Here is a 15847-nt window from a genome sequence, read left to right on the forward strand (position 1 = left end):
CGTTCCACGAAGCGATCTTAGCCCTAAGATCAACTTAAGTGCATAGTGTGACTATGCGCTTATGGTAATCTTCGGGCGAAGATCGTTTTGTGGAATGGGCCAGGTGCAGTCTGCAGTGCTTTAAATACGTCTGTGACCTACTTTTTATTACATGATACCGCCCCCTCCATCCCTTTTTAATTTTTGAACAAGTAAAATAAAACTTGATACTAACCCTTGACTACCAAAAACACTCAAGGCAGGACAGCACTTCTTCAACTAGATTTTAATATGTTCTGGATTTTCAGTTCAGTTGGCACTTACAGAGTTGCTGTAAGTTAAAGTTTGTTTTGTTTAACGACAGTACTAGAGCACATTGATTTTTTAATCAGTTTTATTTGACGACGCACTCCACACATTTCACTTATGGTTATATGACGTCAGACATATGGTTAATGACTACACAGATATTGAGAGAAGAAACATGCTGTCGCCACTTTATGGGCTACTCTTTTCAATTAGAAGCATCGGATCTTTTATATGCACAATCCCAGACAGGATATCACATACCACGACCTTTGATATATCAGTCGTGGTGCACTGGCTGGATCAAGAAATAGCCCTACGGGACCACCAACAGGGATCGATCCCAAACAGACCGCACCTCAGGCGAACGCTTTAACACCGAGCTACATCCTGCCGCCCCCTACTTTAAGTGACAATTTTATAAAATATTTGCTAGATTTAAGACCAGTTTTTTCATAATTTTCAAAATGTGAATATTCAGTTGGAATGTAGTCCTGATATACTTGTCTTCAAAGAAAGAAAGAAAGAAAGAAGTGTTTTATTTAACGACGCACTCAACACATTTTATTTACGGTTATATGGCGTCAGACATATGGTTAAGGACCACACAGATTTTTAGAGGAAACCTGCTGTTGCCACATAGGCTACTCTTTTACGACAGGCAGCAAGGGATCTTTTATTTGCGCTTCCCACAGGCAGGATAGCACAAACCATGGCCTTTGTTGAACCAGTTATGGATCACTGGCCGGTGCAAGTGGTTTACACCTACCCATTGAGCCTTGCGGAGCACTCACTCAGGGTTTGGAGTCGGTATCTGGATTAAAAATCCCATGCCTCGACTGGGATCCGAACCCAGTACCTACCAGCCTGTAGACTGATGGCCTAACCACTACGCCACCGAGGCCAGTGTCTACCTGTCTTGAAGATTGTCTATTCAACATTATTGACATACACAAATTATTGGTCATTACATACAGACTATTCAGGACCCTGGTGGAGGGCAGAGTCACAATGAACAAATTCACAAATGTGTTTGTCCAAGGAAGTTTTTCACAAAATGTGGCTGGAATTAGCAAAGCAGATTTGGAGAAGTGAAAAAAAAAAAATGGAACGTTTACACTCCATGGATGACATGTCGCACGAAACGGATCGCAATAGATGTCTTCGGCGCAGGTGAAAACTGCATTTGAGATCAAATACAATTTACTTTATGAAAATTTATTTTATATGATTATGATTAAAATAAGAAAAAAAAACACCTGACAATCAATAACTGCATTATAGTTTATTACATTTTTTATGTCACAATTTACAGTTCTCATTTCATATAAATAAAACAAAGAATAACTAATTTTACATCACTTCTTACTGAAATATGTAAATATTTTTCTCACATCACTACTTACACTAGAATATTTAAATACTTTCAAAGTTACTACTTACACTGAAATATGTAAATAATTTCTACGTCACTACTTACACTGAAATATGTAAATAATTTCTAGTCACTACTTACACTAGAATATTTAAATACTTTCTACGTTACTACTTACACTGAAATATGTAAATACTTTCTACGTCACTACTTACACTGAAATATGTAAATAGTTTCTAGTCACTACTTACACTAGAATATTTAGTTTCTACGTCACTACTTACACTGAAATATGTAAATACTTTCTAGTCACTACTTACACTGGAATATCTAAATACTTTCTACGTCACTACTTACACTGAAATATGTAAATACTTTCTAGTCACTACTTACACTGGAATATCTAAATACTTTCTACGTCACTACTTACACTGAAATATGTAAATACTTTCTAGTCACTACTTACACTGGAATATCTAAATACTTTCTACGTCACTACTTACACTGAAATATGTAAATAGTTTCTAGTCACTACTTACACTGGAATATCTAAATACTTTCTACGTCACTACTTACACTGAAATATGTAAATACTTTCTAGTCACTACTTACACTGGAATATCTAAATACTTTCTACGTCACTACTTACACTGAAATATGTAAATACTTTCTACGTCACTACTTACACTGGAATATCTAAATACTTTCTACGTCACTACTTACACTGAAATATGTAAATAGTTTCTAATCACTACTTACACTGGAATATCTAAATACTTTCTACGTTACTACTTACACGTTAGTACTTACACTGAAATATGTAAATAGTTTCTAGTCACTACTTACACTGGAATATTTAAATACTTTCTACATCACTACTTACACTGAATTCAATTATGTCAATAATGTTTACGTCACACACTACTTACATTGGATTATGTAAATAATTTCTACGTTACTACTTACACTGAATTATGTAAATAATTTCTACACCACTACTTACACTGAATTCAATTATGTAATACTTTCCACGCCACTACTTACACTGAATTCAATTATGTAATACTTTCTACATCACTACTTACACTGAATTCAATTATGTAATACTTTCCACGCCACTACTTACACTGAATTCAATTATGTAATACTTTCCACGCCACTACTTACACTGAATTCAATTATGTAATACTTTCGACATCACTACTTACACTGAATTCAATTATGTAATACTTTCCACGCCACTACTTACACTGAATTCAATTATGTAATACTTTCTACATCACTACTTACACTGAATTCAATTATGTAATACTTTCCACGCCACTACTTACACTGAATTCAATTATGTAATACTTTCCACGCCACTACTTACACTGAATTCAATTATGTAATACTTTCCATGCCACTACTTACACTGAATTCAATTATGTAATACTTTCTACATCACTACTTACACTGAATTCAATTATGTAATACTTTCCACGCCACTACTTACACTGAATTCAATTATGTAATACTTTCTACATCACTACTTACACTGAATTCAATTATGTAATACTTTCCACGCCACTACTTACACTGAATTCAATTATGTAATACTTTCTACATCACTACTTACACTGAATTCAATTATGTAATACTTTCCACGCCACTACTTACACTGAATTCAATTATGTAATACTTTCCACGCCACTACTTACACTGAATTCAATTATGTAATACTTTCCACACTTTACACTGACCCCAACCTGTAAATAGGTTACATGAAAACAGACCATGACCTTTTGATTACGTTACCTTGTTAAAATGAACAAACTTCTGTATCATTATTGTAATGGTTACATGATCTGTCGTTCAACACGGAACTGTGAACATTAGTTTTGCTGAACCGATCAACGTACACATACGATTTAATACAGATTTTAACATTACAGAACAAGAATAAAGATAGTTGAAAGTGATCCAAAATGTGGAATGACCAGAACTCTCAAGATGTCCTTTAATGAAAAAACTACATTTTTTTATTGTTTTTATAAGCAGTGATATCCCTAACTTAATAAAAAGTTTACAAACTTTCTGACGATTTGTAGAATAAACAAATGACATTAAGTAAAAATCAACAATCACGAAATAAAACTGCACCTGAGGATCAAAATACCCAATGACAACCAGTCCACAACCAATGCATATGCTGTTCTTATCACCTGACAAATTACTTAGCGCAAATGGAGTGGGTTTCACTCAAAGAAGCCTTGTTAGTACACAGGTATATATTACACAGTGTACGAGAAGCCTTGTTAGTACACAGGTATATATTACACAGTGTACGAGAAGCCTCGTCAGTACACAGGTATATATTACAGTGTACGAGAAGCCTCGTCAGTACACAGGTATATATTACACAGTGTACGAGAAGCCTGGTTAGTACACAGGTATATATTACAATGTACGAGAAGCCTTGTTAGTACCCAGGTATATATTACACAGTGTACGAGAAGCCTTGTTAGTACACAGGTATATATTACACAGTGTACGAGAAGCCTCGTCAGTACACAGGTATATATTACAGTGTACGAGAAGCCTCGTCAGTACACAGGTATATATTACACAGTGTACGAGAAGCCTGGTTAGTACACAGGTATATATTACAATGTACGAGAAGCCTTGTTAGTACACAGGTATATATTACAGCGTACAAGAAGCCTTGTTAGTACACAGGTATATATTACACAGTGTACGAGAAGCCTTGTTAGTACAGGTATATAATACACAGTGTACGAGAAGACTTGTTAGTACACAGGTATATATTATAGCGTACAAGAAGCCTTGTTAGTACACAGGTATATATTACAGTGTGCGAGAAGCCTTGTTAGTACACAGATATATATTACACAGTGTGCGAGAAGCCTCGTTAGTACACAGGTATATATTACACAGTGTGCGAGTAGCCTTGTTAATACACAGGCATATATTACACAGTGTACGAGAAGCCTCGTCAGTACACAGGTATATATTACAGTGTACGAGAAGCCTCGTCAGTACACAGGTATATATTACACAGTGTACGAGAAGCCTTGTTAGTACACAGGTATATATTACACAGTGTGCGAGTAGCCTTGTTAATACACAGGCATATATTACACAGTGTACGAGAAGCCTCGTCAGTACACAGGTATATATTACAGTGTACGAGAAGCCTCGTCAGTACACAGGTATATATTACACAGTGTACGAGAAGCCTTGTTAGTACACAGGTATATATTACAGTGTACAGGAAGCCTTGTTAGTACACAGGTATATATTACAGTGTACGAGAAGCCTTGTCAGTACACAGGTATATATTACACAGTGTACGAGAAGCCTTGTTAGTACACAGGTATATATTACACTGCGTGAGAAGCCTTGTCAGTACTCAGGTATATATTACACAGTGTACGAGAAGCCTCGTTAGTACACATGTATATATTACACAGTGTACGAGAAGCCTCGTCAGTACACAGGTATATATTACACAGTGTACGAGAAGCCTCGTCAGTACACGGGTATATATTACACAGTGTACAAGTAGCCTAGTTAGTACACAGGTATATATTACAGTGTACGAGAAGCCTTGTTAGCACACAGGTATATATTACACAGTGTACGAGAAGCCTTGTTAGTACACAGGTATATATTACAATGTACGAGAAGCCTTGTTAGTACACAGGTATGTATTACACAGTGTACAAGTAGCCTAGTTAGTACACAGGTATATATTACAGTGTACGAGAAGCCTCATTAGTACACAGGTATATATTACACAGTGTACGAGAAGCCTTGTTAGTACACAGGTATGTATTACACTGAGTGAGAAGCCTCGTTAGTACACAGGTATATATTACACTGAGTGAGAAGCCTCGTTAGTACACAGGTATATATTACACAGTGTACGAGAAGCCTCGTTAGTACACAGGTATATATTACACAGTGTACGAGAAGCCTCGTCAGTTAAACAGGTATATATTACACAGTATACGAGAAGCCTCGTCAGTACACAGGTATATATTACACAGTATACGAGAAGCCTCGTTAGTACACAGGTATATATTACACAGTATACGAGAAGCCTCGTCAGTTAAACAGGTATATATTACACAGTATACGAGAAGCCTCGTCAGTACACAGGTATATATTACACAGTATACGAGAAGCCTCGTCAGTACACAGGTTTATATTACACAGTATACGAGAAGCCTCGTCAGTACACAGGTATATATTACACAGTGTACGAGAAGCCTCGTCAGTACACGGGTATATATTACACAGTGTACAAGTAGCCTAGTTAGTACACAGGTATATATTACAGTGTACGAGAAGCCTTGTTAGCACACAGGTATATATTACACAGTGTACGAGAAGCCTTGTTAGTACACAGGTATATATTACAATGTACGAGAAGCCTTGTTAGTACACAGGTATGTATTACACAGTGTACAAGTAGCCTAGTTAGTACACAGGTATATATTACAGTGTACGAGAAGCCTCATTAGTACACAGGTATATATTACACAGTGTACGAGAAGCCTTGTTAGTACACAGGTATGTATTACACTGAGTGAGAAGCCTCGTTAGTACACAGGTATATATTACACTGAGTGAGAAGCCTCGTTAGTACACAGGTATATATTACACAGTGTACGAGAAGCCTCGTTAGTACACAGGTATATATTACACAGTGTACGAGAAGCCTCGTCAGTTAAACAGGTATATATTACACAGTATACGAGAAGCCTCGTCAGTACACAGGTATATATTACACAGTATACGAGAAGCCTCGTTAGTACACAGGTATATATTACACAGTATACGAGAAGCCTCGTCAGTTAAACAGGTATATATTACACAGTATACGAGAAGCCTCGTCAGTACACAGGTATATATTACACAGTATACGAGAAGCCTCGTCAGTACACAGGTTTATATTACACAGTATACGAGAAGCCTCGTCAGTACACAGGTATATATTACACAGTATACGAGAAGCCTCGTCAGTACACAGGTATATATTACACAGTATACGAGAAGCCGTGCTTGGAGCATGTTGCTTCTTTGATGGCCTTCATCTGCTGGAGACCTTCACTTCCCGCAAGACAACCGCGAAGGTCGGCATGCAACCCACTCTTCTCCAAACAGCTGCGAACGTCAGTGTGCAGACAACTTTTCTCCAGACAACGGCAGACATCAGCGTGCAGCCCACTCTTCTCCAGACAGCCAGCATGCTTCACATTAAAAGCAGCCGATGTCTCATGTGTTTTGAAGGTGAAGGACACATCCGTGTTTTGCGTACGTCGTAGGAGTGCAGTAAGATTGAGCACATGGTGCGGTAGTAATGGCCCACATATTTCCAGAATGTGCTGCTCCTTCTTGAGTCCCGAGCTGTTGATCATCTTGGAGGAAGACCACCTCACCTGAAACAGAACATTCACCAAACAGAACATTACATAAAACGTGCTTTAAAATCAATAAAATAATAAAATTCAGCAGTCAAATACTGTTTGTAGCATTGAGTACATTTCATGTCAGCTGAATGTGAAATAAATCATTGATAGCAGCATACCTTAGAAGAGAAAACACAGTAAACACTATACTGGAAGAAAGTGCACGCTGAGCTGGAACAAAGTGAACACTATACTGGAACAAAGTGAACACTATACTGGAACAAAGTGCACGCTGAGCTGGAACAAAGTGAACACTATACTGGAAGAAAGTGAACACTATACTGGAAAAAAGTGCACACTGAGCTGGAACAAAATGAACACTATACTGGAAGAAAGTGCACGCTGAGCTGGAACAAAGTGAACACTATACTGGAACAAAGTGAACACTATACTGGAACAAAGTGCACACTGAGCTGGAACAAAGTGAACACTATACTGGAACAAAGTGAACACTATACTGGAACAAAGTGCACGCTGAGCTGGAACAAAGTGAACATTACAGGGAACATTTTGTTTTCAAAATCTTGATTAGCGAAATTTCTAGTCAATTAAAAATTGATTAGTGACTCTTTTAATGTTTAAAAATTGTGTAGCAATCTCTGAAACTTGCGTAGCAAATTGCGACACAATACTGAACAAAATGTTCCCTGCACTATACTGGCCGCACTGCCGTGATACTCGCCATGTTGCCTTTAAAAGAGTTGCTTCATGAAAGGCCACACTGCTGTGATACTCAATGTGTGTGTTTAAGAGTTGCTCCACAGAAGGCCACACGGCTGTGATACTCACCGCGTTAGGTTTAGGAGTTGCTCCACGGAAGGCCATACGGCTGTGATACTCACTGTGTGTGTTTAAGAGCTGCTCCATGGAAGGCCACACAGCTGTGATACTCACTGTGTCAGGTTTAAGAGTTGCTCCACAAAAGGCCACACGGCTGTGATACTCACTGTGTTGGGTTTAAGAGTTGCTCCACGTAAGGCCACACGGCTGTGATACTCACTGTCAGGTTTAAGAGTTGCTCCACAAAAGGCCACACGGCTGTGATACTCACTGTGTTGGGTTTAAGAGTTGCTCCACGGAAGGCCACACGGCTGTGATACTCACTGTGTGTGTTTAAGAGTTGCTCTACGGAAGGCCACACGACTGTGATACTCACTGTGTCAGGTTTAGGAGTTGCTCCACGGAAGGCCACACGGCTGTGATACTCACTGTGTGTGTTTAAGTGTTGCTCCACGTAAGGCCACACGGCTGTAATACTCACTGTGTCAGGTTCAAGAGTTGCTCCACGGAAGGCCACACGGCTGTGATACTCACTGTGTTGAGTTTAAGAGTTGCTCTATGGAAGGCCACACGGCCATCATACTCACCATGTTGGGTTTAAGAGTTGCTCCACGGAAGGCCACACGGCCATCATACTCACCATGTTGGGTTTAAGAGTTGCTCCACGGAAGGCCACACGGCTGTGATACTCACTGTGTGTGTTTAAGAGTTGCTCTACGGAAGGCCACACGGCTGTGATACTCACTGTGTGTATTTAAGAGTTGCTCCACAGAAGGCCACACGGCTGTAATACTCACTGTGTGTGTTTAAGAGTTGCTTCACGGAAGGCCACACGGCCGTGATACTCACCGTGTTGGGTTTAAGAGTTGCTCCACGGTAGGCCACACGGCTGTAATACTCACTGTGTGTATTTAAGAGTTGCTCCACGGAAGGCCACACGGCTGTAATACTCACTGTGTGTGTTTAAGAGTTGCTTCACGGAAGGCCACACGGCCGTGATACTCACTGTGTTGAGTTTAAGAGTTGCTCCACAAAAGGCCACACGGTTGTGATACTGACTGTGTTGGGTTTAAGAATTGCTCCACGTAAGGCCACACGGCTGTGATACTCACTGTGTGTGTTTAAGAGCTGCTCCACGGAAGGCCACACGGCTGTGATACTCACTGTGTCAGGTTTAAGAGTTGCTCCACAGAAGGCCACACGGCTGTGATACTCACTGTGTTGGGTTTAAGAGTTACTCCATGGAAGGCCACACCGCTGTTATACTCAGTGTTGGGTTTAAGAGTTACTCCATGGAAGGCCACACAGCTGTGATACTCACTGTGTTGAGTTTAAGAGTTGCTCCATGGAAGGTCACACGGCCATCATACTCACCATGTTGGGTTTAATAGTTGCTCCACGGAAGGCCACACGGCCATCATACTCACCATGTTGGGTTTAAGAGTTGCTCCACGGAAGGCCACACGGCCATCATACTCACCATGTTGGGTTTAAGAGTTGCTCCACGGAAGGCCACAGGAGACAGTAATGTTGGTGGGAGTCCCGCCTGAGGTCCACTGGTAGCGGTGCATGTGCGACAGTTGAGGAGGAAGTTAAACAAGGCCTGCACCTGATCACCTTCCACAAACACCAGAGACTGAGGCCGGCTGTCAACCTGCCGGAAACCTTCGCGCTGTCTCAGCGAGTTAAGTAAAACAAATACATAATAGTAACACATCTCTGTGTGTGGACAGCATACATGTAACACAGCTGCAAGAGGACTGATCACAAAGGTAAAATTGTACACTGCATAAAATTTGAATTTTTCAGACAACCAATCTGTCGATCGTGTGGTTTTAGTGTTTACATTAATGATTTTCTAAAGTAGTTCAGATACAAATGAAAAGGTTAATGGGCAACAATATTCAAATGAGAATCTCAGATGAGCGATTTTTATAGTTTTTCCTATCATAAATACAAAAATATACTTTTAAAGCTACCAGGCGAAAATAAAAATTAGGTATGTTTGGTCTAACTTGACCGACCCATGAAGACCGACCCATGAAAATCGACCCATGTCAACATCTTTTTTTACCTCTTTTGGGGAAGAATTTTTTTTTTAATATTCAACCAATTTCAATGTAGGCTTAAACAAGTATAACATATAATATAATGTAGATGATATTTGTCAAACATTTTAACAAAAATTAATTAACATCAGTTTGGATTCATTGGAAATTAGAAATTCTGTAAAATGCTATTCATAGTAACAAAAACACGATTTTCCCACGACGGTGGCACGAGATCTCACACACCGCAGGGCATGTTCGTAATACATGGTACATGCTCTTGTGACAAGCAAAATGGGTTTTAAACTAAATCAATCTTATGATAGCTGCACAGTTACCTTCATATGATCCAGATGAGGCTATGTATTGGCATGTTTTGACAGTCATAAAGTTAATATTAGCGGTCATTTTGTCTGACACCAGGTACAGTCGCTAGAATGTCATTGCATTTGCTATCAATAGACTTGATTCAGTCTGAAAGAAGATATACAAGTGTCAAACTCCGCAGAGAATCCATAATCGACCAAATTATTCAGATTGGCTTGGAATAGCGGCGAGAGATTTTCATGACAGCCGTCTATAATTTTTTAACCATATTTTGTTTTCATCAGTGTCATTAAATTGCATTGGTATATAACATAATATTCTAAGCAACTGACAATAAAGATTCTGTGATGTGCTTCAAACACTGAATATCATGACTTCAGGAAATTGATAATTTCAGAAAACTTTTGTAAATTGTAAATATGTCGATGGCATGCTGACTAAGGTAGCATTTTATTTACAACGAAAGTAGATGGTGGTCGTGAAGGAAATAGCTGGATACGTTGAACGATGAAGAAAAGCTGGTTAGAACATTACCATCAAGCACATATGACATATCTAAGTCAGGGATTTCCCACTGCACAAAGTTTTCTGAAACACTGATATTAGCCAGCACACGTTTGGATTTTCTGATGAGTGTTTACAGCTTTTGCTTTGTTGATATTCAATTGGTTTTGCATAACCTACAAACAAACGACAAAATCATTTGCGACAAATTCTATGCACTGCAATTTATTTGTTCCTACCCACTAAACGAAATTTGAAATAATTAAGTCATAAGAAATCCCAAATGTTTAAATGCATGTAGTGTTTTACATTTAAAACATGTTTAAGATAAGATATTGTTTAAAAATAATCAAAAAGTACGATATGTTTATTTTGTTGGGGGGGGGGGGGGGGGGGGAGAGAACGGAACTCTTGCTATGGCTGAAACTCAGGACAGTCCCTTTAATTTCCAAACAGCATATGATTTGGTGCATGCAGCGAAATGATCAAAGGGAACGTGTAATTATGTTATTAAACTTTTTCAAGACTTCTTAACACAGCGCCGATTTTGTATCATCACACTGCCAACTTTGTATCGACTGCGATGCTGATTTCAAATGGATTCATTGCATCTTTCTCACACCAGCAATATAAACATTTTCTGACAAACGATTACAGCTTTTGCACAAACGATCCATCATTTATGTTGATATTAGTTTTGCATAAGCGACAGACTAACAACAAAATCGTACATGCCAAATTTTATGTCCTGCTGTGCGCATTGGGTATTTGTAATGGCTAGCTATATGATATAGCCAGTCAAATTGATGGTAGAAAATGGTACTAACTGATGGTAGAAAATGGTAGTTATATGATATACAACACACATGTAGTCAGTCAAATTGATGGTAGAAAATGGTACTAACTGATGACTGAAAATGGCAGTCATATGATATAGTCAGTCAAATTGGTCATAGAAAATGGTAGTTATATGATATAGTCAGCCAAACTGATGTTATATGATATAATCAGTTAAATTGACGGTAGAAAATGGTAGTTATATGATATAGTCAGTCAAACTAATGATAGAAAATGATTGTTATATGATATAGTCAGTCAAACTAATGATAGAAAATGATTGTTATATGATATAGTCAGTCAAACTAATGATAGAAAATGATTGTTATATAATATAGTCAGTCAAACTGATGGTAAAAATGGTGAGGATGTGGTAAACTCTAAAATCCCTGGGTCATCAGGGTACATATATAAAAACAATATTCCATAAACTGTCAATCGGAAATAGAGTTAAAAGCAATTAATCTTAACGTTGAGCTAAATGCAAAAGTATTTTATTTTAAAATATTTAATTAATTAATTTTTAATTATTTCACATGTGATGAACATCCAGAGGTGCAACTATAAAGCAAGTTTCATTGATCTAGGAATTATAGTTTGAGAAAATGATCTAAGCCCAGAACTTTAACATTAACACAAAAGTTGACATCACTGCTGCCTTTGGAAAAGTAATATTGCAAATCATAAAATATTAGTGATCTTAAAATTTAGCGAAATCCAAATAAGTGACATATTAGTGACATAGAACTTTAGCACTGGCATCATATGAGAAACTAAAACACGACTAAGTGACATATTAGTGACATTACTTTAGCACTGGCATCATATGAGAAACTAAAACACGACTAAGTGACATATTAGTAACATAGAACTTTAGCACTGGCATCATATGAGAAACTAAAACACGAATAAGTGACATATTAGTGACATAGAACTTTAGCACTGGCATCATATGAGAAACTAAAACACGAATAAGTGACATATTAGTGACATTACTTTAGCACTGGCATCATATGAGAAACTAAAACACGACTAAGTGACATATTAGTGACATTACTTTAGCACTGGCATCATATGAGAAACTAAAACACGACTAAGTGACATATTAGTGACATAGAACTTTAGCACTGTCATCATATGAGAAACTAAAACACGACTAAGTGACATATTAGTGACATAGAACTTTAGCACTGGCATCATATGAGAAACTAAAACACGAATAAGTGACATATTAGTGACATAGAACTTTAGCACTGGCATCATATGAGAAACTAAAACACGACTAAGTGACATATTAGTGACATAGAACTTTAGCACTGGCATCATATGAGAAACTAAAACACGAATAAGTGACATATTAGTGACATAGAACTTTAGCACTGTCATCATATGAGAAACTAAAACACGAATAAGCTTAAGCTGAAATGTTTTTGATGAATCTTGACATTATGCAGCTTACAAACATCTTGAATTTAGTACAACATTGCAGCAGTGCGCATTAGAGCTGCAACTAATACAACAAGTGGCAAATACAATACATAGCATGAATATGGGGTCTTGAATATGAATAAATATTCACGAATACCAATAATTACAGTGAATCTATCAATACTGACTTACTGAATGAGGCAACCCACCAGTGAACATAAACTCAAAAATAGCATTTAAATAGTAGGATGTATTTAACATTAAAAATTGTAATGTTAGATGTTGAAAATTAAATAATTAAATGTCAGTTAAAAAAACTAAATTATAATAGAAAGAAAATTAACAAGACACAAAACCAAAACGTAAACCCTGTCTAGAAGAAAAAGAGGCTCTTTAGGCAGGGACCACATCTTTTGCTGTGCTGAACACACTCTCCAAAACAAATAAAATACAAATTTAACATTTCACTATTAATAAAATCATAATTATATAATCATAAAAATTAGCACATGACTAATATGGCTAACGTCTAATAAACCTACAGTAAAATCTCCAAAACTATGTGGGATTTTTTTTTCATTTTATATATATATATATATATATTAAAGAATAATGAATGCCGAATTTTAAAGGTCTTTTTTGCCAGTTAATTCTTATTTTATTGAGTATCGCACATGGTTTTGCCAAAATAAATGTTGGATGTTATTTAGCCTATATTAATTTTGGCTGTTGAAAAATTCTCCAGTTGGTTAGTTGATTACCTAGATATAACATGCCACTGCCTTTTGCGATGTGTATAGCTAGTTTGACCATTGATAATAATATAATAATGGCTCTTCCATCGTGTTATTACACCAAGTGGATAATTTTTATTATTCGCGAACGATTCAGAGGTGTTGTTATTGTTTGTTGGTTGGTTTTTGTGAGGGATTCATTCTTCACAAATAGTTGGTTGAAGTGTTTTCAAAAACCCATATTGCCAGCATTTAAGATGCAGCAATGACAAATGGTTTAACATATTTTTATTAATATCTGCCTAGTATGTTACTTTATTGCTAACATTGTTAACAATAATTAACTACATTATACAGAGGATGTACTAGTTTTCGTTATCGAAAACATTGCATGGCTGACGTAATTTGACCATCATGAGTTAGTGATTTCCCTAGAAATTTGGCAAGGCATGGTAGACTAAACACTTTGGGGCATTTTCACTCATACAGCTTGCAAACTTTGGTCTTTCAAAATTTATATAATTAATAATAATAATAAAGATAAAAAAAATAATCATAAAAATAAAACCCACAAATATATTTGGTTGTTTGGGTAGCGAATACTGAATATGTATCGTTGATAGCCTGTATTCAGTGCACCAAATACGTGAGTGAATCTTTGCAGCTCTAATATTTAGTTAGAATACTAAATACTGTTGTTTACTATCATTTTGATTTAATCAATAATAATCATCCATCGTTGTGTCTTCAGTTAATCACAGACAAAACAAATGCACAAAAGGTTTTTAGATTAGCCCATTGTATGTCTCTTTAAATTTAGCATCATGAAATACTAGCGTCTTGCATGACATCACTAAATTTGCTAACATTTATGCTCGCTAATATTTCCTGATTTACAGTATCTATATCTCTCCGCGTTACTTGGTAAAGGCGAGACAGAAAGTGACAATGTCAGACAGGATACAGCTTCACTTTGCCAGGGTCTAGAGACGGGAAATGTTTCTTGTCTAAACCCATTGACTCCAGCCAGACTGAGGCACCTTCATCTGTGTGCAGGACGTCACAGTCATCATCCGGGGAAATACCATCATCATCAGGGCAAATACCATCATCATCGGGCGATTGCAAACTTAAAAAGAATTTCACCAATAACTGTCCACTTCCCATAGATACGTTTCTGTGATGAAACATCATGCAACCTTAATTAAACTGCCGAAATTCGAATGGATACGCATCAAAATACCCACTAACTCAGTTCTATCTCAACATTTAATCACCTACTGATTCAATAGCAGGATACTGTTTTCTTACTGACCCAATTACATGCATTACACCTACAGCTACTTCATATGGCTATATTGTTTCCTGTTCCCCTGTCCGGGAGAACGTTTCCCCTGTCCGGGAGAACGTTTCCCCTGTCCGGGAGAACGTTTCTCCTGGGAAATCCTGCTTTTCTAAATGAATGAACGAATGAATAAATGTTTAACGACACGCCAGCACGAAAAATACATCAGCTATTGGGTGTCACACTATGGTAATGTAAACAAATAAGGTGATGATCAACATCAATATATAAATTCAAGATTTAAATAAAAACAGTGTAAAGAACTGTGCAAAAATACAAATATCACAGATAGATATGGACTTTTACTCAAAATTTAAATTTGTGCTGTATTGGCCATTCTCAAAGGGAATGTTACACCCCTGCACCACGGTGAGGTTACAGCACGCACAGGGGTCCTTCTTTTCTAACACAAAAACATGACCAATCCAATTTAGACCTAATAACACCTCTGACTTGTAAAACGTCTCCATTCTAGACTACATAATGCAGCTATGACATGCACCAAGTCTCATACAGAGACTGCACGGATATGCACACACATGAGAACAATAATCACATGTCACGGTAAGTCCACGAAAAGACCAATTAACAACAATTAACTATATAAACAATAATTGTGTTACTTAGTTTTGTATGTTTGTCAAGCAAATTGCTGTTAACAAGAGTACACTTGAGTAAATACTACACCACTGTCCCTCATTATAATA

The 15847-nt window shown here is 37.3% G+C and overlaps 1 protein-coding gene across 1 annotated transcript in view; it reads right to left on the minus strand.

Moving 5' to 3' along the window:
- Positions 1 to 6702: 6702 nt before the first annotated feature.
- LOC121371920 (protein downstream neighbor of Son-like) overlaps positions 6703 to 15847 on the minus strand; it is a 48401-nt gene continuing 39256 nt past the window's right edge. The window contains exons 7-9 of the mRNA XM_041498166.1: positions 14760 to 14924; positions 9398 to 9593; positions 6703 to 7107 (exon numbers count right to left, since the gene is read on the minus strand). Of these exons, the coding sequence (XP_041354100.1) occupies positions 6706 to 7107; positions 9398 to 9593; positions 14760 to 14924 (763 nt within the window). The 3' untranslated portion in view covers positions 6703 to 6705. The remainder of the gene's footprint in view (positions 7108 to 9397; positions 9594 to 14759; positions 14925 to 15847) is intronic.

This window comes from Gigantopelta aegis, chromosome 4 (genome assembly GCF_016097555.1).
Source record: "Gigantopelta aegis isolate Gae_Host chromosome 4, Gae_host_genome, whole genome shotgun sequence".
NCBI classification, from domain to species: Eukaryota; Metazoa; Mollusca; class Gastropoda; order Neomphalida; family Peltospiridae; genus Gigantopelta; species Gigantopelta aegis.